At 41.5% G+C, this 27,325-nt stretch overlaps 1 protein-coding gene across 2 annotated transcripts; it reads left to right on the top strand.

Moving 5' to 3' along the window:
• Nucleotides 1–6,492: 6,492 nt before the first annotated feature.
• On the top strand, nt 6,493–26,066 carry MSANTD3 (Myb/SANT DNA binding domain containing 3). 2 transcript variants are annotated; one of them, XM_067569846.1, is made up of 4 exons: nt 6,493–6,594; nt 6,736–6,811; nt 17,488–17,936; nt 25,178–26,066. In XM_067569846.1, the coding sequence occupies exons 3-4, from the start codon at nt 17,519–17,521 to the stop codon at nt 25,585–25,587; spliced, it is 828 nt and encodes a 275-aa protein (XP_067425947.1). In that variant the 5' UTR covers nt 6,493–6,594; nt 6,736–6,811; nt 17,488–17,518; the 3' UTR covers nt 25,588–26,066. The 2 variants fall into 2 exon arrangements, with proteins under 2 accessions (XP_067425947.1, XP_067425948.1); XM_067569847.1 differs by lacking the exon at nt 6,736–6,811 and having other exon boundaries at nt 6,507–6,594.
• The last annotated feature ends 1,259 nt before the right edge of the window (nt 26,067–27,325 follow it).

Raw genomic sequence — 27,325 nt, 5'->3', positions numbered from 1 at the left:
TTTAAGATGCCTTTTTTTGTTCTTTATGATGTATAAAATGTTTGGGGGGTTATTTTTGTTCATTTCCTGCTTGTTTTTCACCTTAGAAAGATCCCATATTTAAGACTGAGTCTTCCCTGGGTTTGCTAGAGAATCTCTTGTGGGTCTCTGATGATGTGGATCGTTATCTGTCACACCTTAATTGAAAGTTGAAAATGGGGAATCTTTAACAAAGGTTTCTTTTCTCCAAAATGTAAGGGTTTGTTTATATATAAAATAGCACTATTTTTGACTAGAGAGAACCTGTGTGTAAGCACGCTAAATTTTAGATTTAAATCACTTTAGAGTATCCACACCTAAAATTGCACCAGTTTAGCAAAATTAGTTTAAAATCACACCTTCAGTTAAATCATTGCAACTAGATTAAATAGATGTTAATGTGGTAGATGTGAGTCATGGGAAGTGTAAGGAGTTCAAAAGACTATATTGAGATGTGCCAGACAGGCATGGACTTTGGGGATAAGAAGTGGTTATGCAAAACCTAGCCTTTTGAAGCTATGCTATGAGGAGAGGACCATCAACTGATGATTACTTGTTCTTGGAAACTAGAGATCAAAGGCCCAAGCTGTATAAAGAAAGAGCTGGACTGTCTAGCTGGGATTCATGTTCAGTTGAAAAAAATTACATAGGCCTGGTCTACACTAGATTCTTTTGTCGACCAAAGTCAGCTTTTTTCAACAAAACAGTACTGGTTTACACACTACAATCACCCTTCTCCTTCCCCTCTGACAAAACTGCCCTGTTTTCGACAAAATAAAATCATCTCGATGAAAGGCATAGAGCTTTTTTTGCACAACTTAAATTGACAAAGGGTCAGTGTAGATACCGCGGTTGGTTATGTTGGGTAAACAGCCTCCGGAAGTGTCCCATAATGCCCAGCCTGACCGATCTGGCCATCAGTTTGAATTCTGCTGCCCCATTGTAGGACACTTTCCTGCACAAATCAGCAATCACTTGTGCAGGGACCAAAGCGGCACATGGGGAAGCAGCATAGGGACCCAGTTTGAAGCTACTCTCATGGAGGAGATGCACCTTAACATCCCTGTTTACTCTCAGGAGTGAGATATCAGCTTCTATGGTCCTCACCTGTGGAAAATGGTGGCACAATTTGAAATTTTGTCCCTTTGTACCTGCATTTATGCCCCAATCAACCACCCACCCAGAACCTCTTCCCCACTCCCCACCCATTGGCAAAACTCACCATGCCCAGGCTGATCACGGAGTTAGGCTCTTCCCAGGGGACAGTGAGAAAGAGGTGTGTTTTTAACAGTAAAGCATCTTTAATGTTAGGGCACTCATACTAATGCTTCTGTTAATTGTGTATTGTGCTTCTAAGATGTGGCCTTCACAGCAAAACTCCCCACACCTGCGGAGTGCCTTGGGCTGATAAGGAAGTGACCTCAGAAAAGCAAAGAAGAGATGTTCCAAGAACTCCTCCAGTCTTCTGAGGTGGCAAAAAGAGAAAAGGGGGCATGGAGACACTCTGTCTGAAAGTCAGAAAATTGATAAGACAGGAAAGGAGGGAAATCATGACTGAGGTCATGAGTGCATGATGAAGGGGGAGTAGACAGAGCTGCTAAAGACCCTTGTGACACTGCAGAGTTTGTGTGCTCACCTCTTGCAGCCACTATAGAACTGCTTTCTATCCACTCCCCAAACACCCACACACATTCCTAGCAAGCTCCTGGCCTGTCTTGTTACCCCTTTCATTCCACCTCTTCAGGCAGCTATGAGAGCAACAGCTGGACTTACACCCAACTGTCATAGCTCACACTGTCCCTCCCTGCTTTCTCCCTTCCAGCCCAGTGTTTTGTTTGTGTTGTCAACTTTTTTGTTTAATAAAGACAAGTTGTGAGAACAATAAGCACTCTTTATTTCTGTGTTGCACATGGTACTTTCACCTGCCACTGATACACAGCTCAAGCTGGATAGCAGTCAGCATGGCACAGCGCTGTTCACAAAAATACCTCATTGGTTCTCATTCTCAAAATGGGCCCTCAATGCCTCCCTGATCTGAATGGCCCCACCTTGTGCCTCTCTAATACCCATAATATCTGGCCGTTCATATTCATCTGAAAGGTGATCCACTTTGGCGGTCCACCCAGGGGAAATCTTTTCACCCTTAGCTTCACATGAATTATAGAGCACACAGGAAGCAGCAATAACCCTGGGAATATTGTCCTAATTTAGGTCTAACCTGCCATAAAGGCATCACCAGTGAGCCTTTAATCTGCCAAACGCACATTCAACTGTCATTTGGCACCTGATCAGCCTGTTATTGAAATACTCCTTGCTGTTATCCAGGTTGCCCATATGACTTCATGAGCCATGGCATTTGTGGGTAGACTGGGTCTCCCAGGATCACTATGGGCATCTCAGTATCCCCCATTGAAATCTTTTGATCTGGAAAGAAAGTCCCTGCTTGTAGCTTCTTCTACAGACCAATGTTCCCGAAGATGTGTGCATCATGCACCTTCCCTGATCAACCCATGTTGATGTCAGTGAAACGCCCAGAGCGATCCACAAGTGCCTGCAGTACCATAGAGAAGTACCCCTTTCTATTGATGTGCCCTGTCACAAGATGGTCCAGGGCCAAAATTGGGATATACATGCCATGTATCACCCTGCCACAGTTAAGGAATTCCATCACCATGAAGCCACCATTCACAAACATTCCCCAGACTCAGTCGTTCACAGCAGAATGCAATTAATGGCCTAGCACACGTGCGACAACACAGCTCCAACTGTGGATTTCCCAACTCCAAATTGATTAGCAACCGACTGGTAGTGGTCTGGAGTTGCCACTTCCACATGGCAATAGGCTCATGCTTCTCCACCAAGAGGGCAGCACTCATTCATGTGTCCTGGTGCCACATGGCAGGGGTGAGCTCTGCACAGAGTCCATGAAGGTGGCTTTGTGTATTCGAAAGTTCTGCAGCTGCTGCTTATCACCCCACAGACCTGCATAATGATGTGATCCCACCACTCAGTACTTGTTTCACACACCCAAAGGGGGCGGTGCACCATATGCAGATGCTCCGTGAATGCAAACAGTAATCCAGTGCTGCTCATTTGCATGGCACGCAGCAGGTCGGGCACTTCAGATTCCTGTTCTGATTGGGAGCTCATGATATGCTGCGCGACCAGCCAAGATGTGTTCAGAACACTGACAGCAACAGTGGTGAGCAATGCATCCTTTCAGATAGAGATGGCAGGTGCTCAGGAAATGGGAGGGCCATTGAAAAATGCCGCGAAATGCAGTCCGGAATATGAGGAATGATGGGAAGGCAATCACTGCATCTTGGTGAAAAGTTCCAGAGGGGTAGCCGTGTTAGTCTGTATAGAGGAAAAACAATGAGAGTCCTGTAGCACTTTAAAGACTAACAAATTTAATTTCTGCAGGTATAAGCTTTTGTGGGCTGAAACCCACTTTGTCAGATGTAAGGAAAAGAAATCAGATAGGAGGTGTATATATATACATCTAAGGGTTAGGAACAACAGTGGGGAGTGTAGGTGTTAGCAAAGTCCATTCAGTTAGAGTAGTTGAGGCCTATTCACAACCATTGATTAGGAGGTGAGAATATGTGAACAGTGACAATTACTTTTTGTAATGAGATAACCATTCCAAGTCCTTATTTAGACCCAGTTTAATTCTGTCAAATTTGCATATGAGTTCCAGCTCTGCAGTTTCTCTTTGAAGTCTGTTTTTGAAGATTTTTTTTTGTAGAAGTATAGCAACTTTCAAGTCAGCTACAGAGTGTCCTGGGAGACTGAAGTACTCTCCGACTGGTTTATGGATGTTACCATTTTTTATGTCTTATTTCTGTCCATTTATTCTTTTGCATAGTGACAGTCCGGTTTGGCCAATGTACATGGCAGAGGGGCATTGCTGGCCCATGATGGCATATATTACATTAGTAGATGTGCAGGTGAATGAGCTCCGTATGGTGTGGCTGATGTGGTTAGGACCTGTGATGGTGTCATTAGAGTCCATGTGCGGGAAGAGTTGGTAACGGGGTTTGTTGCAGGGGTATGTTCTTGAGTTAGTGTTCTTCTTGGATGGTGTACGGTTGCTGGTGAATATTTGCTTCAGTTTGGGGAGGCTGTCTGTAAGCAAGGATAGGCCTGCCTCCCACAGCTTGAGCAAGTGAGGGATCATCTGCCAGGATAGTTTGTAGATCCTTAATGATGTGCTGGAGAGATTTTAGTTGGGGGCTGTAGGTGATGGCCAGTGATGTTCTGTTTTTCTTTGTTGGGTCTGTCCTGTAGTAGGTGACTTCTGGATACCCTTCTGGCTCTGTCAATTTGTTTCTTCACCTCTCCAGGTGGGTATTGTAGTTTTAAGAATGTTTTATGGAGATCCTGTAGGTGTTTGTCTCTGTCTGAGGGATCGGAGAAAATCCGGTTGTATCTTAGGGCTTGGCTGTAGACAATGGATCGTGTAATGTGTCCAGGGTGGAAGCTGGAGGCATGAAGATATGTATTGCAGTCAGCTGGTTTTTGGTATAGGGGGTATTAATGTGACCATCCTTTATTTGTATTGTAGTGTCCAGGAAGTGGATTTCTTGTGTGGACTGGTCCAGGCTGAGGTTGATGGTGTGGTGGAAATTATTGAAATCCTGGTGGAATTCTTCAAGGGACTCTTTACCGTGGGTCCAGATGATGAAAATGTCATCAGTGTAGCGTAGGTAAAGCAGAGGTGCTTGGGGATGAGTGTTAAGGAAGCGTTGTTCTAGGTCACCATAAAAATGTTGCCATACTTTGGGGCCATACGGGTGCCCATAGCTGTGCCACTGCATCTTGGGACGTTGAGTCCATACCCATGCGATTCTCTCCGCCTTCCCACAACTCCTGGTGGCACAAGGTGGCAAGTTGAACAGGGGAATAGCTGCCCACAGTTCACTGCTCTCACTGTCAATGCTAGAGCACCTAGTGTGGATGTGCTTTGGCGACACAATGAGTGCTGTGTGGATGGGCGCAAGCGTTATAATTACAGCGTTTTTTGTTTACCGATGTAACTTGCATCGACAAAACTTTCTAGTGTAGACAAGGCCATAGACTTGTAACCAAATGAGCACACCCAGTTGTGGGGTTTGAAAGACTGACATCTAACTGTGATGAGTGTTCAGAGACTGATGAGTTTTCTGAGTTAATCGCCTGTGATTCAAAAAATCGGCCCATGCCAATTATCCAGGGTCCAGCCAATCCAGAAACAAGGGTCTAACCAGGTGACCCCAAAGCAACAATATAGGCTCCTAATGAAAGCAGTCACCAGTCAGTGTTGCCACTCTGCTGGGGATAGTGCTAGTCCTTTGCTAGTTCTGACGGACTGTTCTAACCTGTGTCCGTTGGTATGCCTGCTCCAGCTCACACCTTGGCCAGTTGCCTAGCTATCCTGATGTTATTGGAACCTGGGGGAGTGGGAGGGGGCGAGTTTGGGATTGGGATGACCTCACCTCTTGTATGCTTTTAGCATGTGGCTAGGTTTTTATTGTTTTTTATATGTTTTCTCTGTAATGCTTTTACCCTAAGAATAAGATCAGTTTGCTTTGTGAAGGCTAGTTGGTAACTGTTTTAGCCTCTGGAGAAAGGTTAACCACAAGTGCTGGATGCTGGGGAAACCACAGTAGGTTTACAGTCCCTCTGTACCTTAAATCCTGCCTCTGTAGGGAGAAAGACATAAGTGTCCTCCTTCCAAGAGGGGTAATGGCTGTGAGCCGGAAACATTCTGAGGGACAGGGTGCATTCCAGGAAGACCAGGAAGGAGGTGAAAGTCTACTCAATGCTGCAATTGTGACAATTAACAAAAATAAAGCATTCTAAACAGTTTGACTAAAAATCCTTCTCTTCCCACTTGGCTTTCACCCTCCTTGTGATGTGATTTCACTAGTTCTCCAGTCTTCCAGGCTCAACAGACCAGAATTTCTAATGTTTGTTGCAGGGGTGGAGCAGGAGCAATGGTAAAGGCCAGGGAAGGGACTTTCAGGCCTTTTTTATTTATTAAAAATGTAACAAGCCCACTTTTTCATTTGGTACAGGTTTATCTTTGAGAATCTTCTAAAATGCAGGATATTGCACCTGTTGTTATAGAACATCCAAAGGGAACTTGAAGCTTTATTTTGATTTTTCCTACATCAAACAAAACTCCCCCTCTTGATCAAGTCTAAAAGTTGATATGTGGGATACATGTGGTCAAATCCCATAAAATAAATAATTGAAAATAACATCCACCCACTCACCCACTTCGGATCTTTCTCAACTGTAACATGCAGGAAATGGATTCCATTCATTTAATATCAGGCTGAAGGACAGGAAAATCCAGATCGGAGTTTGGTATGAGCTCAAGGAGTGGTGTCTGACTACTGGTAGGGATGGGAAGTAAAGAAGGAAAAAAGGCCCAGCCCTGAGACAGTAACAGAGTAGGGGGAGGGGATTAGATTGGTAATCGTGGTGCTTTGTTAAGAGTACAGAGAAATCACTAGGACTGTGCTTTGGTATCTAAGGGTGGGGTTATTTTTACATATACAACAAAGCGAGGCCTTCTTGGGATTTGGGGTAATAACATGTACATTTTTGATTATTTCTGCCATGGTTTATGTTCCTGTATTTGTGTATCAGCTTCAGCCTGTATGTATGCATTGGGTGGCGCGTTCTTCTTTGTCAGGCTACAACCTGTTCTCTGTTTCATTTAACTAGAAGAGGAAAGAAGGAACCAGCAAGGAAATAAGAACAAGCTCTTAATGCTTGAGAAGTCCTGATGCATGAAAGCCTGGTAGGATTCATGTTTCTGTCTATTTTGAAAAGAGATTTGAGGCAAACATTAGAAATAATAACCTGCCTCTGTTACCTCTTGCCTTACACAAACTGCTTTTGATGCCCTCCATAACTAATAGATTGGGTGGCTTTTAAAATTTTATTTTGCCAGTGTAGGAATGCAGATAGTTCTTTGGACTGTAACTAATTAATTACCTATCTTTTTATCTAATAACCCATAGTAATGACTAACAATTTGTATTAAAATAAAAGGATTAGAAAAGAGATTTTTAAATTATTTTTAATTTTGATATTATAGTTTATGTATAGCTCTAATGCTGATTAGTAATGCCAATTAGTAATTACCAAGTATTTAAAGACAACTGTGAATTCATATAGTGGAAAATGTGCTTTTAGAGAGCAAAGCCATGCTTGCAGACCTACCGTCTCGCACTGCGCTCTTGTTACATCTCACCCAGCTAGACAGGGTTAGCCCTGGGTGATACTTGGATGGGAGACCTCTGAGGGAAAAACCTAGATGCTGTAAGAAGTTGGGCACTGTGCTGTTGGAAGTTCCATCATTTGAATGAGATGTAAACCTCATGTCTCGAGTGCTTTGGGTCATTACAAATCCCCTCGCCCTGCTAAAAACAAGGCTTTTAGCCATAGTGTCATGACTAACTTCCAGTTTTGATATTTACACTATCTACTCTCATTTTTTCCTCTAATGTAAATGGGATAAATTATTCTTCATTTTTTCCCTTAACTGTTATTGTCTGTAATGCTGCTGTGTATTGTTAAATGAATCTGACTTTGCACCCCAGGGATGACTGCAGTTAAATAGCAGATTATATAATCCATTTGTATTATAATATTTGTGGGTAATGAAAACTAAAGATAAACTAATTCTCCTCTTGCTCGTAACTTTCTCAAAAAGGCGTCTTTTGGAGCTGAAACTGTCCATCCTTGGACTCAGCTTGAAAGTAATTTTTTTAAAGATATGCATGAAATTGGTTAAGAGGTTTGAGTTTGAGTATTGTGTGGGTATAAAATAATACACATCTGCTTTTTTCCCTCTGTGCGTGTAGCTTTTTAAAATATCATAGTTCTCCCAACCTACTTTTGCAGCAAATAACTCAAAAACAACCAAACACACAAAAAAAGAACATTTAGTCCTCATGGAAGTATGCTTTCCAAGATAAGGTTGAATGAAAATAGTTTAGCATTTGAAAGGAATAAAAGTTTCAGTTTGCACAGTATGTAACTCTTAATCCAAGAGGAATTTGTATGGGAACAGGTAAGGGTATGAGAATATTTTAGTCCTTTGTTTCTCAGAATTTACCATGTAACAGTTTTTCATGTACCTACTTGTTACCAGATTGATCCTGCTTGCCACTGTGGGACATGTGCAGTAAATTACTTCCATTTCAACAAAGATTCCTGCTTACTAGGTTACTTACTGGGCACACATATGGTGAATCTATATCTCCAAGGAAATTATTTGTTCCATGAGATATGGACCATGGGAGTTCTTCCTCCTATTTCATGGAGTAGCCAAAGGGTTGCCAGAAGTTGTTCAGCACATGTAAGGGACAAATGTATTGATGTGTCTCACTGCACCCTCTCAGAACATCAGATCTTTGGATGTCTCAAGGCACTTCTTAGTGATCTAATGGCTGGAAATGTGCCTCAACATATTGAAGCAAGCATGTCAAGTATCTAAGAGAAGATGCTTCAATGCACCTTCTTGATGCATTTAGTCATTAAGTATCTCAAACAACTCTTGGCAGTCTCTTAAGCCATCTAATGGGGTTAGGCCATGACCCTCCCTGCTCTATGGGGGGGGGGTATATGCAGACTGTATGTATATGTGAAGATATGTTTATAATAGTATGTGTGTGAGAGAGATAATTAATATTCAGATTGTAAGCTTTTTGAGGCAGGGATAGTCTTTTTGTTTTGTATTTTCTCAGAGCCTGGTTTCTGGTCCATGACAAGAAAGCTCCTAGGTGCTACCACAATTCAAATGATATTAGTGATACGTGAAGATGTGGTATAAAAGTTTTACCTGTACATTTCAGATGGCTGCATTTTTCAAGAGTGATTGAGCCTTTGAACCACAACATCATTTACTTTTCATATGCCAGTTTGTGCTGTTTTAGAAACCTGCAAAGCCAAGTGCTTGAGTTACAGTGAGTCCAAATTTGCAGGTATCACTGGGAAGGAAAAGTTAAAATTATTTAAAAGAAATTAAACACCTCTCTAAAATGTTTGGCTTTGCAAATTAAATACAAATTTTCTAGACATAAAAATGTCATTATTTTACAGTCTGATACCTCTGACTTTTCCAGATCTTAGAAGTAAGTGCAGCGTGGCCCACTGGAAAGCAGAAAATCTCCCCTTTTCCTTAGTCCTAGCTCTTCAAGGTTGCAAGGTAGTGGACTTTAAACTAGTTACTGGTATAGGAATGAATACTGTCAATCATGGACCTCAGTGAAATTTTGGGGGGGAAGAAATGCCACACTTTGTTGCAAAGATTGGTTTTCGTTTTGGAGGTTGTTTGAAGCTGCTGAGCAGTGTGATATGTTAGAATAAGTCCTGAGTAAGATGGATGAGTGGGCAGAGCGCATTGATTTTTACCTAACAGCAATTTTGAAACTTATTGATTTCTAATGCTATCTAATAGGAAAACTGATCTACTCATTCCTGGTTGGCATCATCACAATTGTCAAGATGACAGTTTCTTCTCTTGTTGTTAAATGGTTTTTCATTATATTTAAGAAACTTCTAAAGCTGCTATACTTTGCTTTGTATTCAATGCAGCAATTAAAATAGCTAGTTTACTATACTTTCAGGGTTTCTTTACACATATAGTATGTGCACTGCTGCGATTACAGATGCTGAGCAACTCCTCTGTTGCCAAGCAGGGTGATCAGATTTTCACAGAGAAAAAGGAGACATCTGCTATGATATGAGGCAGGAAGTGTCACAGCAGAGGGTCCTCCCTCCTCCGCCAGCCACTCAGCTGCTTCTCTTCGACCACTTTTTTCCACCTTACAAAATGAAAAATCAAGATGCAGTACAGTAAATGGCCGAATAGGAGGAAGCAATATTTTCTCCATCTCTCATTATTATTTTCTCTCAGTCTCAGCCTCTCTACTTTATTTTTATTCCCTTAGACTGAGCTCCTTATTTTATTTCCTGTCCATCTTGCTGCAATTCTTACCTCATAGTTTGTTCTTTTTTATCCCTTAGGATACAGTCTTCTTTCTGGGTTTTCTGTTTTTAGTGATTTCTTGTATTTCCTCTTTGTCTTTTGTTTGTTTCCTTCTTTTGACCTTTGCTTATTCCTCCTGTCACTCATTCCGAAAATATTAATAAATCAGTTTTCTCTGCTGAGAAAGGAGACAAGAATAACTGACTATAACGTGTTGAGGGAGAGTGTTTGTTTAGGGTGGTACAAAGAGGAATAACTAGGACTTAGTGGGATGAAATGTAGAAAGGAAGAATTTAGGCTGAATACCACGAAACACTTTGACCTCAAGTACCCGGCTTTCATCCATCTCCCCCATTGTTCTCTATGCACTTGTATATGTATATGATGATCCTATGTTTCTCATTTCTACCTCTGCATCTGATGAAGTGAGCTGAGCCTCACGAAAGCTTATGCCTGCTAAAATTAAATTTGTTAGTCTTTAAAGTGCCACAGAACTCTCGTTGTTTTTGCTGTATACAGACTAACACGGCTACCCCTCTGGAACTTTTTTGCAGTGAAGTATATTCCTTTTTGGAATGATCTCTTAAGGGAAATAGGGGAAGCCTTAGTGCACTGAACAAAATACTAGAGTGTGTGTTGTAGGGAAGAATACTGGATTGGCAGGGAGATTAACTAAATATCTTAATAGGTCTCTTATCTCTCCTACTTTTGTGATTAAAACGATATGAAAGGAGTAGGTTGAATTTAAGCAACATCAATTCCTCTTTTTCCTGACTGCACAAAACCTCCTCTGGGTAAACCTCACAATTATTTGGGGCTACATTGTCTTAGGGAGTGTGGCTAAGCAGGGAAGGAACATAACAAGGGAAAAGATACTTTTTGCAGCAAAAACTGTCAAACACACAGGAAAATACTCCATAACTAATGCGTACAGATTCCCATTTCTTACTGTCAATGCTCCTTTTCCTTTGGTGAAAGTGAAGTCCAGGTCTGAGCAGTATCGCCAATGGAGGATCATGGACCTGAAACGTCTATAGAAGATATTTCTACACTGCAATGTAAGCCTGGAGCTGTGGGACTCAAGTCTGCAGGCACAGGTTTCTAATAGGGATGTAAAATATTAAATGGTTAACCAATAAGTATTAGTCTTACCATTTAGACTAATACTTATCAGTTAACCAGCAGTGCAGGCTCTCGGTCTACATGATGACAGTGACGGCCCTGGTACAGGCGCTGCAGAGTACCCCACTGAGGAACACCAGGGACCCGGTCCATGGCCCCAGGTTTGAGACGGGGTCCCCTGCGGAGCCAGGCCAGGCGCATACAGGCTTCTGCTCTTGTGGCCTCTACCTGCCACCCAGGCCTGGATCTGCTGGGGGGACACACAGCGGTGTGGGCTCTCAGGCCATGGCAGACCCGGGGAGGCCAAGGCCCTGCAGAGCACCCATTGCTGAATGCTGGGGACCCAGTCCACCAGTCCAAGACGGGGGGGTCCCCGCGAAGCCGGGCCGAGCATGTGCAGGCTCCTGCTCTCGCGGCCACTGCCCCACACCTGCACCCTTTGGGGAGTGTGGCAGCACGGAGTTTTCAGGATATCGGAGCAGAAGCAGTGGCGGAGCACGGGAGGAGAGGGGGTCGCATGCCAAGGGGGGGCTTGAGGGCCAGCATGGCCAGCTGAGCTGCAGTGAGTGCCCAGGGCAGGTGCAGCCCTCCGTGGGCCTCCTCCCCGCATGTCACTTACACCCGTGCACCCCGCAGGGTTGCTGGGGGCTGGTGATGTGGCAGGGATCTGCCTCTGCCCAAGCCTTACCCCCACCGGGCCCCGCTGCAGCCACACAGCGGAGGGGAGGAGGACGCTGCAGTGGGCCTGGCATTGGTCCAGAATGCTCAGCTCGGCTATGCTCCCGGTGGCACAGGTCAGGCTCCCTGTCCCAGCCTGCACACGTGCCTCCCTCCCCAGCTCCCCCTCTCCTTCTCTCGGTCTAGCACGCACTTCCCAGAGCTAGCTGCCTGTGCACCCACCTCGCCTCACCCCTCCTCTGCCACCGGGCACTCTTGCTAGCGCACACGCATCGCCGGCCCTAGGGATTTACTCACCAGTGTGTGCAGTTGGACCCTGCAACAGAGTCTCCTCCAAGCATGTAAGAAACACCTCCCTGCCCCAGGACAGCAGGTCGCTCAAAGCCCTTGGGGGACACCCCATGTACTAACCCCCAGCCCCTCGCACCCACAGCGCAAGAAGAACTGCTCTCATGGCTGCTGCCCACTCCCAGACCCACTGGAGGAGGGGTGTACAGTGGAGTAGGTTCTCAGGCCATGGCGGAGCCGGCTGTGCTGCTGCTGCCTGGGGAGGCCGAGGCCCTGGTGCAGGAGCTGCTAAGAACCCTGCTGTGGAATACCAGGGACCATGGATCTGAGACAGGGGTCCCACACGGAGCCGGGCTGGGAACACTACCTGGGGGCTGAGGGGAAGGGGCAGTGGGTGTGGGGGACACACAGTTATAGCGGTTAAATGGTTAACCGATATAATTTGGATTGTTTAAACAGTTACCTTTTTAAAACAAAATTTATATCCCTAATTTTTAAGCCCATGTTTAACTGCCCACCTTGATCAGTGATTCTGGTTTAGAATTTCTCACACCCATGCTCATGCATCCACACTGCACTTTACAAACCAGAGTCAAACCAGCCTATGCCAGGCTTTCTGGCACCCTCCCCTGCTGTAGCAGCTCTAGCCCTTCATTCATGGTGCTCTGTGGGAAAACCTGACTGTCCATACCATGGCACTTTACTGGAAGTAGTCTCAGCCTGCCAACACCAAGCTGTCTTTTGGGTCTGCATTCTCCTGTCAACCAGAGCCAGTAAGTTGGATGAGGCATGCTTTCACTTCTGTTTAGGAAATGGGCAGAGCATCCACGAGAGGCCAGTGGACATTTTGGCAGCATTTTCTGACCTATCAAAGGCACCTCTCAGTGGAGGAGGACGATACGCACATGACAGACTCCAACAGGCTGGTGCTGCCCATGATTCTCAGTATAGCTGCTAATGCCCCCTGTGTAGATCAGTGCTTGTGGAGCAGGGCCACAAGCACAGCCAGATGGGATCACATCATCATGCAGACCTTGGATGACTAGCAGTAGGTCCAGAACTTTTGCATGGAGAGAGCTATGTTTTTGGAGCTTTGGGAACAGCTTGTCCTGACACAGGCATGAGAGAGGCCATGTTGGTCCAGAAATGGGTTGCTATTAGCGTCTGGAAGCTGGTTACTCCTAACTGCTACAGGTCCATTGCTAACCAGTTTGGTGTTAGCAAATTGGCTGTGAGGGAAGTGGAGGTTTTAGAGGCAATCAGCTGTGATAGGAATAAACTATGTCCCTGAAATAACTGCTGGTTTAGAGAGAATGGGATTTCCAAACTGTGCAGGGGCCATTGATGGGATTCATGTGCCCATAGTTTGCCATCCTCAAGAAGCACATGAGTACATAAACTGCAAAGGGCACTTCTCTATTTTATGCAGGCCCCTGTCAACCACAGAGGCTGATTCATGGATGCCAACGTAGGCTGCCCTGGCAAAGTGCATGATAACTCCAATCTGGAGTTTATCTTCATGGACAGGTTGAGAAACTATACCTACCAAATGGAATAATTGTCCCTGCTGCAGCACCTGCAACCCCCCATTTGCCTTGGGCTATGAATCCGTACCCTGATCTCAGAAGCCTGGGCAAAAGAAGGTTTAATCACACTCTCAGTGGGTGGTTGAAAGTGCATTTGGCAGATTGAGATCCTGCTGATGCTGATCACAGAACTGTTTAGATTCCAGTGTTGTCAATGCTGTCTGCATTACTGTGTTTTGCTGTGCTCTTCACGATCTTTGTGCACCCAAAGATGAGCCACTTCATTGAGTGTGGACTCTTGACGGTAATGGATTTCTGGACCTGTACACTCAATCAGAAAGTGCAACAGAAATCAGGAATGCCTTGTGCGCCCACATTATGGCCTTCCATAGACCAATGGCTGAGAGAGAGTACTATGTTTATCAGTGTATCTGTACAGCAATATCAACAATAAATGTAATACTATCACGGTATGCAATTATGGATGGAATGACTGCTTAGTCTATGGTGGGGTGGATGCTGGTTCTTATGCATTTCCTAGGGCGGAGATGAACTCTTTGGATCTGAAGGGATATATTGAGACATCTTGTTGCATATGACTTCCCAGTTATGCCGCCTCATGGTTTAATCTTTATTCTTTGGAATGCACATGTTCTGTAGTTCATCTGTAGTGATGGTAATAAACTGTTAATGAATTTAAAGCTTTTATATGTTAACATGACTGTATTAAAAATGACTATTTTAAAAAATGTCTAAGAAGGCCAGTTGCCATGAAATGACCAAAATAGAAATAAAAAGTGCATATTTCAAACAGTGTCCAGTGCCAAAGCAGTGAAACCACTGCCAAAAATAAAAAAAAGATTCCTTGCTTCAGAATGTCCCCTGTTCCCTGTACTCCTTTGCCCATCTAGTGTATTTTGCTTGCCCTTGGCACTGTTGCAGAGGCGTGGAAGACTGCACAGGGGTTGAGGGTTACATGGAGTATGTTTGCCTAGTCCAACTAGTATTCAGTCCTGGTTGCGTGGGCCACCCAGCCACAGAATTATCCAATGGGTTCTGCAGGACATGCAGCCTGCAGGGGATGTCGGGCATGGTGCTGGCCCACGGGGTGTAGGTGGAGCAGAAGCCTGCACTCTTCCAACCATTAGCACAAGCACCTCTCAAACAGGTCTTTCTGCTGTGCTCTGTCTTCCTCACTCGAGTGATGTTCCTGCTGAAGGAACTGCACTGAAAGTCTCTCATCACATTCTGTGTTTCAACTTATTGTGAATCCTTCTCCTCCTGGTACTGTAAATGCTGGCTGGCCCTGTCCGGAATGTGCACCCTGAAGTCGTTGTGAACACGCTTCCTCTTTGACTGCATCGTGACAATGTGACACCCCAGGCTTCTGCTGGAGTGTGGCTGTCCTGCAGCGGTAGAAGAGCCTGAAAACAGAAATGAAACAGTACATTATTGTGTCAGTGTTTCAGAAAAGGTTCGCTACATCATCAGCAAAAGTGTCTTTGAAATCTCAAAGCCAAAAAATGATACTTTGTAAAAGAGTGCGATATTCTGAGAGCAACGTTTTAGTTCCCAGATACTCTATGGACACAGATGAAAATTAAGCAGAGTGTAAAACCGTCACACATAATGGCAAGGTGAAATTTGCAATCAATATCTTTAAAAATTGTGGACAGTTTCAGCCTCAGGAAGGAGGGAGGTTGATGCCACTTGTCATTGTTTACTACCTGTGATTTCATAATCATTTCAAGCATTCGACATTCTAGAGACCTAACAATTCTGGAGGTTCCTGAATGGCAAAGGGTTATTCTGCCACAAGCTACCCGGGTCAAGCCAGCTGTGTATGCTAAAGAGGTTTTTTAAGCTTATGGTGTCTGACCAACACATCTACAAGGGGAATGCACTGGTGACCTACAGAGGAAGACCCAGAAAGTGTGCCTTTGCCCAAAATGTGACTCCCATCTGGTGTGCCTAATATAGGAAAAGTTTGCAACTATCAGCAAACTTGGATGAAAATACGTGAGGAAATCAACAAGATGCTGCACTAGTTTGCACATGGATTACTGCCTCCCTGTAAGCTGCTGAAAGCTGTCTGCATTCGTGCAGTTACCCTGGTGCACCTATGGCTCATCAACCTGCTTGGATACAGCTGTCTATGGACTACATGCACGCACAAACACCAACAATATGGACTCTTATACTGCACACATGGATTATACACATACCACAGGGACTGCCTGGACTCATAATAAAGAGCGCACCCCAGTGCTGCCAGCTTCTGCAGTATTTCTGGGTATACATGGTCATTTCTGGCTCTCTCACTGAAATTGAACAGCTTGCTCTCGTCACACCAGAGATTTGAGTCTCTTGCTCTCGTCACACCAGAGTCTGACTGTGGTCCCGTGACCAGAAAGCAACGTGCTCGGCTCAGTCGCCATAGTTAACAAGTGACTTGGTTCACTCTGTTTAAAGGCCGAGCACCTGTACGTGAACCGGGGGAGGGGGGGGGTGGCTTCTGTTTCCTGTGAATTGATTGGCTAGTGATGGGACAGAAAGGCCAAGGAACACTGGCCCATGGGACTGTGGGATATAGTGTTGGTGGACTTCCAGGACATGAGTCTGGGGAACCAGGCCCAAGCTGTGTCCATGCTGCATCCATGCTGCAAGATTATAGTTTAGAGACTGGCTCAGACCCTCCCCAACTGGGTCGTAGGTCCAGGTCCTGATGGCTTACTGACCTGAGTCAGACAGATTTGTGTGTGGCTGGAATGTGGGTTTGGGCTTAAACCTGAATCCAAACCCTGGTTTATATTGCAGTGTAGACCTACCCAGAGAGGCTTGCCTACCGCATAAATGCACTCAAGTCTACTGGTTCAAACCTGTCTCTTCCCAACCTCATGATATTTTTCCAAGTAGCTTTTGCCCTCCAATAGGGCTTTCTGTAGAAAGGCAGAATTATCTGTTCTATAATATTGTAGAATGAAATCAGACTGAGTGACTTAGAACACTTAGGGGGAAAACATATCAACTAAAAGAAAATTACAATAAATGAATACATTTCAAGATATTTGATTGTGTTTAAAAAATCTTATGACTACTTTTATAAAAATTATAACAAGCACAAAACACTACATCTTATAATTGGGCTATTATAATTTGCACTATTACTTTAGAACAATGTATTTTTACTAATATGGAAAGATATGTTGGGAAGAGGATAGAGACTGGTTATTTTCAATCAGCAAGGATGGAACAAAAATAATTGTCTTAAAGTGCTGAAGGGAAAATGTATGTTAAATTTTAGGCAAAACTTTATAACCATTAGATAAGCAAGGAAACCAGCTGTGAAAGAGGTTGTAGGAATCACTTTCATTGGAGCTATTCAAGGCTAGATTTAGACATTCATCCAGCAGTTATGCAGTAATGATTTTAAAATCTCACTTGCTGGAATGAAGAGGGGGTGGCATAAATGACCTTCTAGATATCCCTTTTAAATAAATTATTTCTATAAGTTAAATACTTTCATAGTTACACATAGTTATTTAATGGTACAGGGGATGGCATCCCTGGCCTGCCAATCATAATCAAGGTGGGAAGCTTATCTTGTATCATGTGCTTTTTACATAACAATTTAGCTAGGTGGTGGTGTATAATAGCTGTTATTTACACTATAGATAACCTGAATATTTTGTCTAGTTATCCCATCATTTTATTCAGCTATCATATAAAAGAAGGCCTTTTAAAATTACAGCTTTAGAAATTGTTAACTGAAAGTATAATTTTGGAACCTTTTGCTGATATATAATTATTTGCTGCCAGAATGAACAACCAATCCTTACTTGTTTTTACATTTTGTTTTCATAGGATTTTTGGCTTCGTGGAGAAACAGTAGAAAATGCAAAACAACGAAATAATAAAACCTGCTAAATACTTCTCAGAAGTGGAAAAGAGTGTGCTGCTTGCATTAGTTGAAAAATATAAATATGTACTTGAGTGTAAAAAAAGTGATGCAAGAACTATTGCATTGAAACAACGTACTTGGCAAGCACTTGCCCATGAATATAATTCTCAACCTAGTGTATCACTACGAGATTTCAAGCAGTTAAAGAAATGCTGGGAAAATATCAAGGCACGGACAAAAAAGATAATGGCACATGAAAGACGGGAGAAAGTAAAAAGAAGTATTAGCCCGCTTATAAATACTCACATCATAGGGAAAGAGAAGATTGCCAGCATGATGCCTGAGCAAATGTATTTTTTACAGAGTCCACCAGAAGAAGATTCTGAATATCAACCTGATGCTTCTAACCAAGGTATAAATGCTACTATAGTGATCCAAGTAACATTGTTCTAGTTAAGGGTCTGTATGCATTTTCATTATTCTATTTTCAGGGGGTTCAATTTAGCAGTGTAAATCTCTCTATTTAAAATATCATTACTGGCTATTAAAAAATTTATTTCACAGCGAAGATACTGAGAGCTTCTGTATATTTCACTAGATACACAGTAGTCAAATCTGATTCTTTGACAAGTGTGAAGAAAATTATGTACATTTGAAAGTTATTAATTATCATTTAAACAGCTGACCTTTCCAGATGTAGATAGATCTTCTATTTCCTGATAGCCATCACATGGAAGAGGAAAGTCCCAAAGGGCATTTCTAATCCCTTAAAAAGCATTGGTGGGTTGATTTGTTCAGCAGCTAAAAAAATTTTTTTGCCACCAGCAGCAAGTTGAAATGCTATCCTCTGCGACAAGAATTCCCTGTGCCCAGCTCAAGCCTTTCATTTTTTTTAATGAACTCTTAATAAAATATATAAAAACCATACAAAAGTTTTTTAAAAGCATAAAAAATCCACAAAACTTTTTTGTGGATTTTTTTTTCTGTGGATTGTCATTGCAGTGAAATAAATCTATTCTAACCATATCTAAAATTTAAAAAAAACCTACATATGTCACACACGACATAACATAGCAGCATGACAGCATGCAAATAAAATAATGTAAAACCAACTTTCTAAAAATAAGAATGTCCATGCTGTGTCAGAGCAATGGTCCATCTAACCCAGTATACTGTCTTCCACCAGTGGCTGGTGACAGATGCTTCAGAGGAAAAGAACAGAAAAGTGCAATTTATCAAGTAATCCATCATGTGTCGTCCAGTCCCAGCTTCTGGTAGTTGGAGAATTAGGGACACCCAAAACATGGTGTTGCATCCCTGACCATCTTGAGTAATAGCCACTGATGGACTTATCCTTCATGACCTTATCGAATTCTTTTTTTGAACCCAGTTAGACTTTTGGTCTTCACAGTTTCCCCTGGCAAGAGGTTTCATAGGTTTGACTATGCATTGTATGAAGAAAATACTTTGTTTGCTTTAAACCATCTGCCTATTAATTTTATTGGGTGACCCCTGGTTCTTGTGTTATGTGACAGGGTAAACAACACTTCCTGATTCAGTTTCTCCACACCATTCATGATTTTATAGACCTCTGTCATATCCCCCCTTAGTCGTCTCTTTTCTAAGCTGAACAGTCCCAGTCTTTTTAATTTCTCATCATATGGAAGCTGTTCCATACCCTTAATCATTTTTGTTGCCCTTCTCTGTACTTTTTTTTATTCTAATATATCTTTTTTTGGGATAGGGTTACCGGAATTACACACAGTATTCAGGGAGTGGGTGCACTATGGATTTATATAGTGGCATTATTATCTATCCCTTTCCAAATGTTTCCTAACATTCTGTTATGTTTTTTGATTGCCACTGCCCATTGAGCAGAAGGTTTCAGAGAACTATCTGTGATGACTCCAATGTCTCTTTCTTGAGTGGTAACAGCTAATTTAGACCCCATCATTTTGTATGTATAGTTGAGATTGTTATTCAAAGTGCATTACTTTGCATTTATCAACATTGAATTTCATCTGCCATTTTGTTACCCAGTCACACAGTTTTGGGTGATCCCTCTGTTACACTTTGCAGTCAGCTTTGGACTTAACTATCTTGAGTAATTTTGTATGATTGGCAAACTTTACCACCTCACTGTTTACTTCTTTTTCTAGATCATTGTAAATATGTTGAACAGTATTGTTCCCAGTATGGATCTTTGAGGGACCCCACTATTTATTTCTGTCCACTGTGAAAACTGACCCTTTATTTCCACTCTTTGTTTCCTATCTTATAACCAATTACTGATCTATGAGAGGACCTTCCCTCTTATCTCATGACTGCTTACTTTGCTTAAGAGCTTTTGGTGATGGACTTTGTCAAAGGCTTTCTTAAAATCCAAATGCACTATATATTGACTGGATCACCCTTGTCCACATGTTTGTTGACACCTCAAGGAATTCTAATAGATTGGTGAAGCATGATTTCCCTTTACAAAAGCCATGTTGACTCTTCCTCAATATACTGTGTTCATCTATGTATCTGATAATTCAGTTCTTTATTATAGTTTGCTCAGTACTGAAATTAGGCTTACTGATTTGTAATGACCAGGATCATCTTTTGAGACTTTTTTTTTAAAATCAATGTTATGTTAGCTATCTTCCAGTCCTCTGCTTCAGAAGCTGGTTTAAGCAACAGGTTACATATCACAGTTAGTAGTTGTGCACTTTCATATTTGAGTTCTTTCAGAACTCTTGAGTGAATACCATCCAGTCCTTTTGACTTATTATTATTTAATTTATCAATTTGTTTCAAAACCTCCTCAATCAATACCTCAATATGGATCAGTTCCTCAGATTTGTCACCTAAAAAGACTGGTTCAGGTATGAGAGTCTCCCTCACATCCTCTGCAGTGAAGATGGATGCAAAAAACACATTTAGCTTCCCTGCAATGGCCTTGTCTTCCCTGAGTTCTTCTTTTGCACCTCAGTCATGCAGTGGCCTCATTGATTGTTTGTTTGGCAGCAGCCTGCTTCTGATGTATTTAAAGAAAACGTGATGTTTAGTTTTAGTGTCTTTTGCTGGTTGCTCTTCAAATTCTTTTTTCTGGCCTATCTAATTATACTTTTACACTTGAACTTGCCAGAGTTTATGCTCCTTTCTGTTTTCCTCAGTAGGATTTGACGTCTAATTTTTAAAAGATGCATTTTTGTCTCTAACCACTTCTTTTACTCTATTTAGCCATGGTGGCATTATTTTGGTCATCCAATTTTTTTTTATTTGGGGTATACATATAGTTTGAGCCAACTTTCCACATTTTTTTTGGTGGACTGTTATTGTTAGAATAGATTCATTCCACAGCTATATTTAAACTAAAAGACCTCCTACATATCTAACACAGGACATAATATAGCAGCAGGCAAATAAAATAATGTAGAACTAACTTTTTCTGAATCAATTTTTAATAGCCACCATAAAATCTTCTTCCAAAAGATTTGTTCTTCATAGCCTTTGAGAAATTTTGCCCATAAGATATTAATGTAACAATTACAGTATGGGTTTAGTGTGCATCTTAAATATGCTAAACCCAAAATCAGTGTAGTGCCCTAGGTTTCTTCTTTTCTATTGCAAAATGGGGTGCCAAGTCTGTAGTAAGTATCTGTATTGTGATAAATACCTAGACCATAACAAACCACTGATGGAGGATGGGGGCAGGAAGCTAACCTATTTCCAATATGAAGCCACCTTATACCTCCCAGCTAATGAGAATGAAATGTGTGTAGTATAGTAAATATCATGAGGCAGAAGCAATAAAAATAACCTATCCCATTTTTGTATAAGTCTGCCTTTTTTACCACATACTAAATGGTTTTTTGTTTGTTTGTTTAAGGACAATGCTATCAACTGCATGAGAGTCAAATTCTTCAGCTTCTCCAACAAAGCAATGAGAGGTCTGAGTTCTATATATAACTTCCTTAGAGTAAGGTCCTTGTAGCATTTGTTCAGCAGTATGTGTAGAGTGAGTCCTCGTAAGGGAAGCACTGAGAGAGCATAGCAGCATATATCCAATGTGATTCCACTCCAGTTCAGTCACTGCTCTCTTGATCTTCACATCTCAGTCACTGCTCTCTTGATCTCAATATTTCCCTCTGTCAGACAGAACAGTTGAAAGAGGGAGTCAGATTCTATATGATGATCCTTTTCTTGTCCTGTTCCATAATAATACTGTATATAGCTTTATTTAGGGTTTAAATACCTCAGTTCAGCAATGTAATTATGGATATGCATAATTTTAATCACATGAATGAACCTACTGAAATTAATGAGGTGAGAACTAGGTTATGCCATTGCATGAGTTCCTCAGTTGCATAAAAAAGTACATGCTCCCCTGTCCCTTGCAATGGTTGCATATATGTGCCTCTCTTCTGCCCCGCACAGCGATCCCCTTGCTTATTTTGGGGGTAGTTGATGTAGAGGACTTAACCCGCACCTTGTTGTTTGGACTAGAGCAGATGGATGGCCCTTAAAGGTCATCCGGAGAGAAGTATTTTCTCTCTTCCATTGTTTGCAAATTTACACAAGGTAGGAGCAATCCTAAACCAGAAAGGGGAGTGGTCCCAACCAAAATAGCTTCTGCTGGTGTTTTGATATTTACATTTTTGTAAAGATTGCTCCTACCCATGGACCCCAATATTGTTGAAATGGTGGCCAGATTTATTTTCTGATAATTATTCTTTTTTGATAAAAAATGAAGGAGTCTGCTCAATTCAGATGATAAACAGTGCCCCAAAATGAAGAGAACTTTTTTTTATCTTGTCTCAGAGCCTTACAACTTGGTGGTGTATATTTTTTTAAACGGATTAGAGGAAAAGGATCTCTTTTGTCTCATTCACATACAAAATATCTGTTGGCATTTTTCACAGCATAATAAAGCTTTTCTGGATGGCTATATGTATGGAGAATTATTCAGTAAGTGTTGCACTGCACAGGCAGAGGGGACATAATTGGTGCTTTAAGAAAGATCTTTAAATGTGGTAGTGTAAATTTACAACCCATGCATTCTAGTTCTCAGCTAGAAGTAAACTGTTTCAATATAAAAATGTAATGCAACTTGAATCAAAAGTTACTATGTTGACCCTGGATCTACTTCTGAGGGATCATTCACTACTATCTCTTGTAAACAGCTCACTTTAAAAATGTCATCTCTTTCTCTATCCTGTGGCACATGAAGACTTGATGTAATAGTGTAGAACATTAGTACACTGTACTTTGAGACTGCCAACCCTTTTTCTCCCCCAAATTTTAAAATATTGAATCCTTAGATATCCCTCCTCTCCACTCAGGTAAATACCTGAATGGTAGTATTCAATCTTGTACAGAAAGAGTGTGGGATAAAAAGTAGAAGGTGTTACATCCTGTAAGAGAGAGGTGCTACCAACCCTGAAAGGTTTCCTACCATTCTTGATCTAGTGAATGAGCCAAACTACCATCTTAATGGTTTTCATTCATCCATAGCAACCAAACAAAGTTTCCCATTCTGTAGATCCTTTTCTGTTGCACCATTTGTCACAGAAAGTTACATTTTATTTAATGCAAGGGGAAATAATATTGATCTCCAGGCACCAAAACTCCAGTACTATTGGTATAGGAAAAACAAACTCCAGCACTGTCTCATTTTAACTTATCTAAAGGACAACAGGTTTGGAGCCATGGATTTTGTATGCTGAAACTTCTTGAAATTCAGACAGTTTTCTGAGTATCACTGGTAAACATTTTTTGGACAGAGTGGGGGGTGATCGAAATATTTTATAATTTGCATAGTGAGGTATTTCCTGCTCTAGCCACATCAGAAGACAAAATGCCCCAGCATTTCTCATCACCCATGCAAGCAATTTCACTGCCAAGATAAAATTTATTACCTGTGCTTCTAGGGGGAAAATGAATAAAATATATTCTACTGAAAGTGCATAGATGGCTTGAAGCCACTTAAATAATGTACAAAAATAATCTTTATTCATTACTACTTAGATATAACTCCACATAACCAGTCAGTTGCTTTCCAAATGAAAATAACTGATCTCCAGCATACTTACAAGATTATTACTATTTATTATTTTATTTTGTAGTGCACACATGTGTAATAGATGCTTCACAGGAAACATCAGACAGGTCCATGCGACAAAAAGTTTCTATTTAGATGATAGTCTTAAGAGACAAGTGAAGTTGCAACATATACCTAGAAGGAGAGGGGCAAGGAAGGACATAGACTGAAGACATAATTATGCATTGTCTCAGATTAGATATACATATGTCCTGATAGGTCAAAAATGTGTAAAAACACATTTTTGGTAAATGATTTCCTGCAGGGGTTTTAGAAAGGATTTGAATGCGGTAGAGAGCTGGCAGATATATTTTGGAAAAAGAATCATGGAAGAATACTTGAGACATTTGTGAGAGAAGATGAGAGGTATCGAGGCTGGCCCTTATGCATTGAGAGTACAGGTGCAGTGACCCTGCAGGATGGCATCTACTATACCCCTTGCATAGCAAGAAATTAGCTCCTGTACTGGCTCAGATTAGGCTGACAGAGAAAGGAACTTTGAAGGAGCCAATGGATTTATTTTTACACAGTTATGCATAGCTCCAATTTATGAAAGAGTATTGGGATGCATTTGAAAACCAGAAGAGCCACTGGTCAAGATGGTCATACTCAAAAAAATAAAGAATTAATCTGTTAGTAACCACTAATCTATTGCTTGCTTGTCACTGGAAAATAAAAATTTTAACAAGTTAAATAAACGGCTAAAAACATCATATTATAAAAAGTGTATCAAGTATATACACAGTAAAATTAGAGAAAGGGGAGATACTTAATGATTATTACTTGTTATTCTTATTACCATAGCATTTGGTAGTAATTTATTCACTACTAAGAGAGAATGCACTCACTTGCTAAAGATATATTACTATTAAAAAAATTGCCAAATGAAATAAGTATAATGGATTTGCATTGCTTTGTTGCTGGCTAAATACAGTCCTTTGCAAAAATAAGGTTAGACAACGTGTCTTGGGTTGTGTGTGGAGGATTGTCCTGTAACTTGGTATTACCCCAGTAAAAAGAAAAAGTGACTGCATTGTTACCTAATATTTCTCTAAACAAAGTGATCTGTTTGTTTTTGTAATTGTTTATATTATATTTATGGTACATATATGATGATGATCTGTAGAAGTACTCCTATTTCCTAAGATCTTTATTCTCAGGAGTGCTTTGTTGACCAAATAGTCCTATTTACTTCAATGGCACTAATAAGGCCTGTAAGGGTGATGTAATTTGGCGCTAATTAAATACATATAAAAATGCACGCCTGTGGGGTGTATAGGAGTGGTGCTTAAGGGGTAAATAGCGTACTAAATCTTTGGTTTAGTGTAGGCACTACTTCGTTACCTCAGATACAATTCTAGGAGAGAGATTTATCACATGCACTGTCAAGATATAAATACAATGCTAAATATTTAGGTAAGTGTCACCTGGTGGCTCCTATATTACATTACAGAAGCACAAAGTGTTCATGTGTTGGCTGATGACTGTGTTATTCCTTAAACAATCACTCTGTTTGAAAAAAGAGTATCTTACAAGGTTTTTGGTTTTTTTTTTGCTGTGTTTTTCAGAGTCCTTTGCTGTCTCAAACAGAGAACTGTGTGATGAGGAGAAAGAGTTAGTACATTTCCCAATATGTGAAGGCACCTCCCAACCTGAGCCCTCATGTTCGGCTGTCAGAATAACAGCGAATAAAAACTACAGAAGTAAAGCCACTCAGGAGGGTGCTTTGAAAAAGATGCATGAGGAAGAGCATCACCAGCAAATGTCAATTTTACAACTGCAGCTGATACAAATGAATGAAGTGCATGTGGCAAAAATACAACAGATAGAAAGGGAGTGTGAGATGGCTGAAGAGGAGCACAGGATAAAAATGGAAGTGCTAAATAAAAAGAAAATGTATTGGGAGAGAAAACTGCAAACCATCACAAAAGAATGGCCTGTATCATCCTTTAACAGACCCTTTCCTAATTCGCCCTAGAATTTATGGTGGGCAGAAAAAAATCTGATTGAGCACATTGTTACTAAGGTGTATTGGCAAGAGGGTCTATTAAAATTAATGTAGTGTGACAGAATGGGTGTCCAGTCAATAGTGAACATGTTTTGACTCTTAATAACATCTAGGGATACAGATTGGATGAGTCTAGTAAGGGAAATAGTTCATTTGTGGGTGAGCTCTGAAAGGAAATTTTCTCTCTCTTATTTGAGTTTCAGGTATGCACAGTAATACTTGTAAATCGTGAGCATAATGTTTTTTCCTCTCAACTTCCAACTGCCCTTTTTAAATCGAGGAAGTTCCCTGAGAGCAGACACACCCTAAATTTGGGAATGTTTTAAAACTTTGGCTTTACAACTTCAAACTTCAAATTATATTGCTTGTTTTCTAGCCCTTTTCTCCATTTCCTGGTTGAAGGCAGGGGTTGGAGTCATTCTTTGTTCACATGCTGAACAGAGCAGATATGTGACAGTAACCCAATTGCTATGCAGGAACATAGAGGAAATCTCCCCTCTGTCTGGTTTTATTATTATTATTTATTATTATGATCATTCCTCCTCTGCAGCAAGTAAGTGAAAATGAAGAAGCTGGTTAGAAGACAAGAGGACCGTTCTAATAGGTAATTTGCAGGGAAAGGAAATCCAAACCTCCAACCAGCTGGCTGATTGAGATGATGGTTGGGGATTGGCCTGCTAGTTGCTAGGGCCATAACAGTTGGAAAGAGGGAAAGAAGGGAGATATATTCCCAGAAGCAGCTACGTTTGGCTGCCTTCTCTCAATCCTGTCCTTGAGAGTAGTTTTGTGGGGAATAGAGGGGTGTTGCCCCCCTGCAAACTGTCCCCCCTCAGGCAGGTATGGAATTTGCCCCCCCACTCATGGCCCCGTTGACCTGACTGGAGCTACCCCCCCAAATATGGAATTCAAACTGTCTGTGCCTGTCCTGTCACCCAGATATATATATGCAGGGATTAGAAGTATGTGAGGGAAGCCAGGCTCTTAAGTGCACTGTACACCTGGTACCATTCTGTGGATAAAAGCTTTTCAGCTGCTTCCTGTAGCTCTTAAGAAGCAGTTGGCTGGCTATCTAGCCAATAAGCAATTCTTCCAGCAGCCAGCCAATGGATTTGGGACCTTGCTCCTAATTAGAAGTGAGGTCTGTTGTGGATCCTGCCCTTTTCTCTCCAGCTCAACATATTTCAGAGAGGTCAAGGCAGATTTTCACTTGGAGCAGTGGCCTAGAGTAACAGTAGGGACAATACCTGAGAATTCTGTCTGCTTGGCTCTGTCCCATATGTCAGTCAGCCCAGAGCAACCCTTGCCTTTGCTGTCAACCAGGGACTCCTGTTGTCTTTATTATTTACATGTATCAAAATAGCACCTAGATGCTCCAACAGAAATTGATGCCCCCTTGTGGTAGGTGGTATACATACACCTAATAAAAGATTGTCTGTGCCCCGAAGATCTTAATCTAAATGAGACAAGGACTGGGAAATGGGAAATATGAAATCAAGTGTAAAGTATTAAAGTGCACATTTTAGAACAAATTTAAAGGTCTACTTTAAAGGACCTTCCTCTATCTGAAAAGGTGTTTGCGGAGAGAGGCATTTTAAATAAGTGACAAAGAATGCACAGAAAACTCCTTATTTTTATATTTTTCAGTTATAAAATTGAGAGTTCCATTATTTTAAATGCATTTTCCCCCACAGATAATGGTTAATAAGGG

The sequence above is a fragment of the Emydura macquarii genome, unplaced genomic scaffold (assembly GCF_026122565.2).
Source record: "Emydura macquarii macquarii isolate MOO-44397 ecotype Brisbane River unplaced genomic scaffold, CSIRO-AGI_Emac_v2 contig_2948, whole genome shotgun sequence".
NCBI lineage: Eukaryota > Metazoa > Chordata > Testudines > Chelidae > Emydura > Emydura macquarii.
Note: the sequence above shows the minus strand (reverse complement) of the source record. Positions and strands in the feature narration are given on the sequence as shown.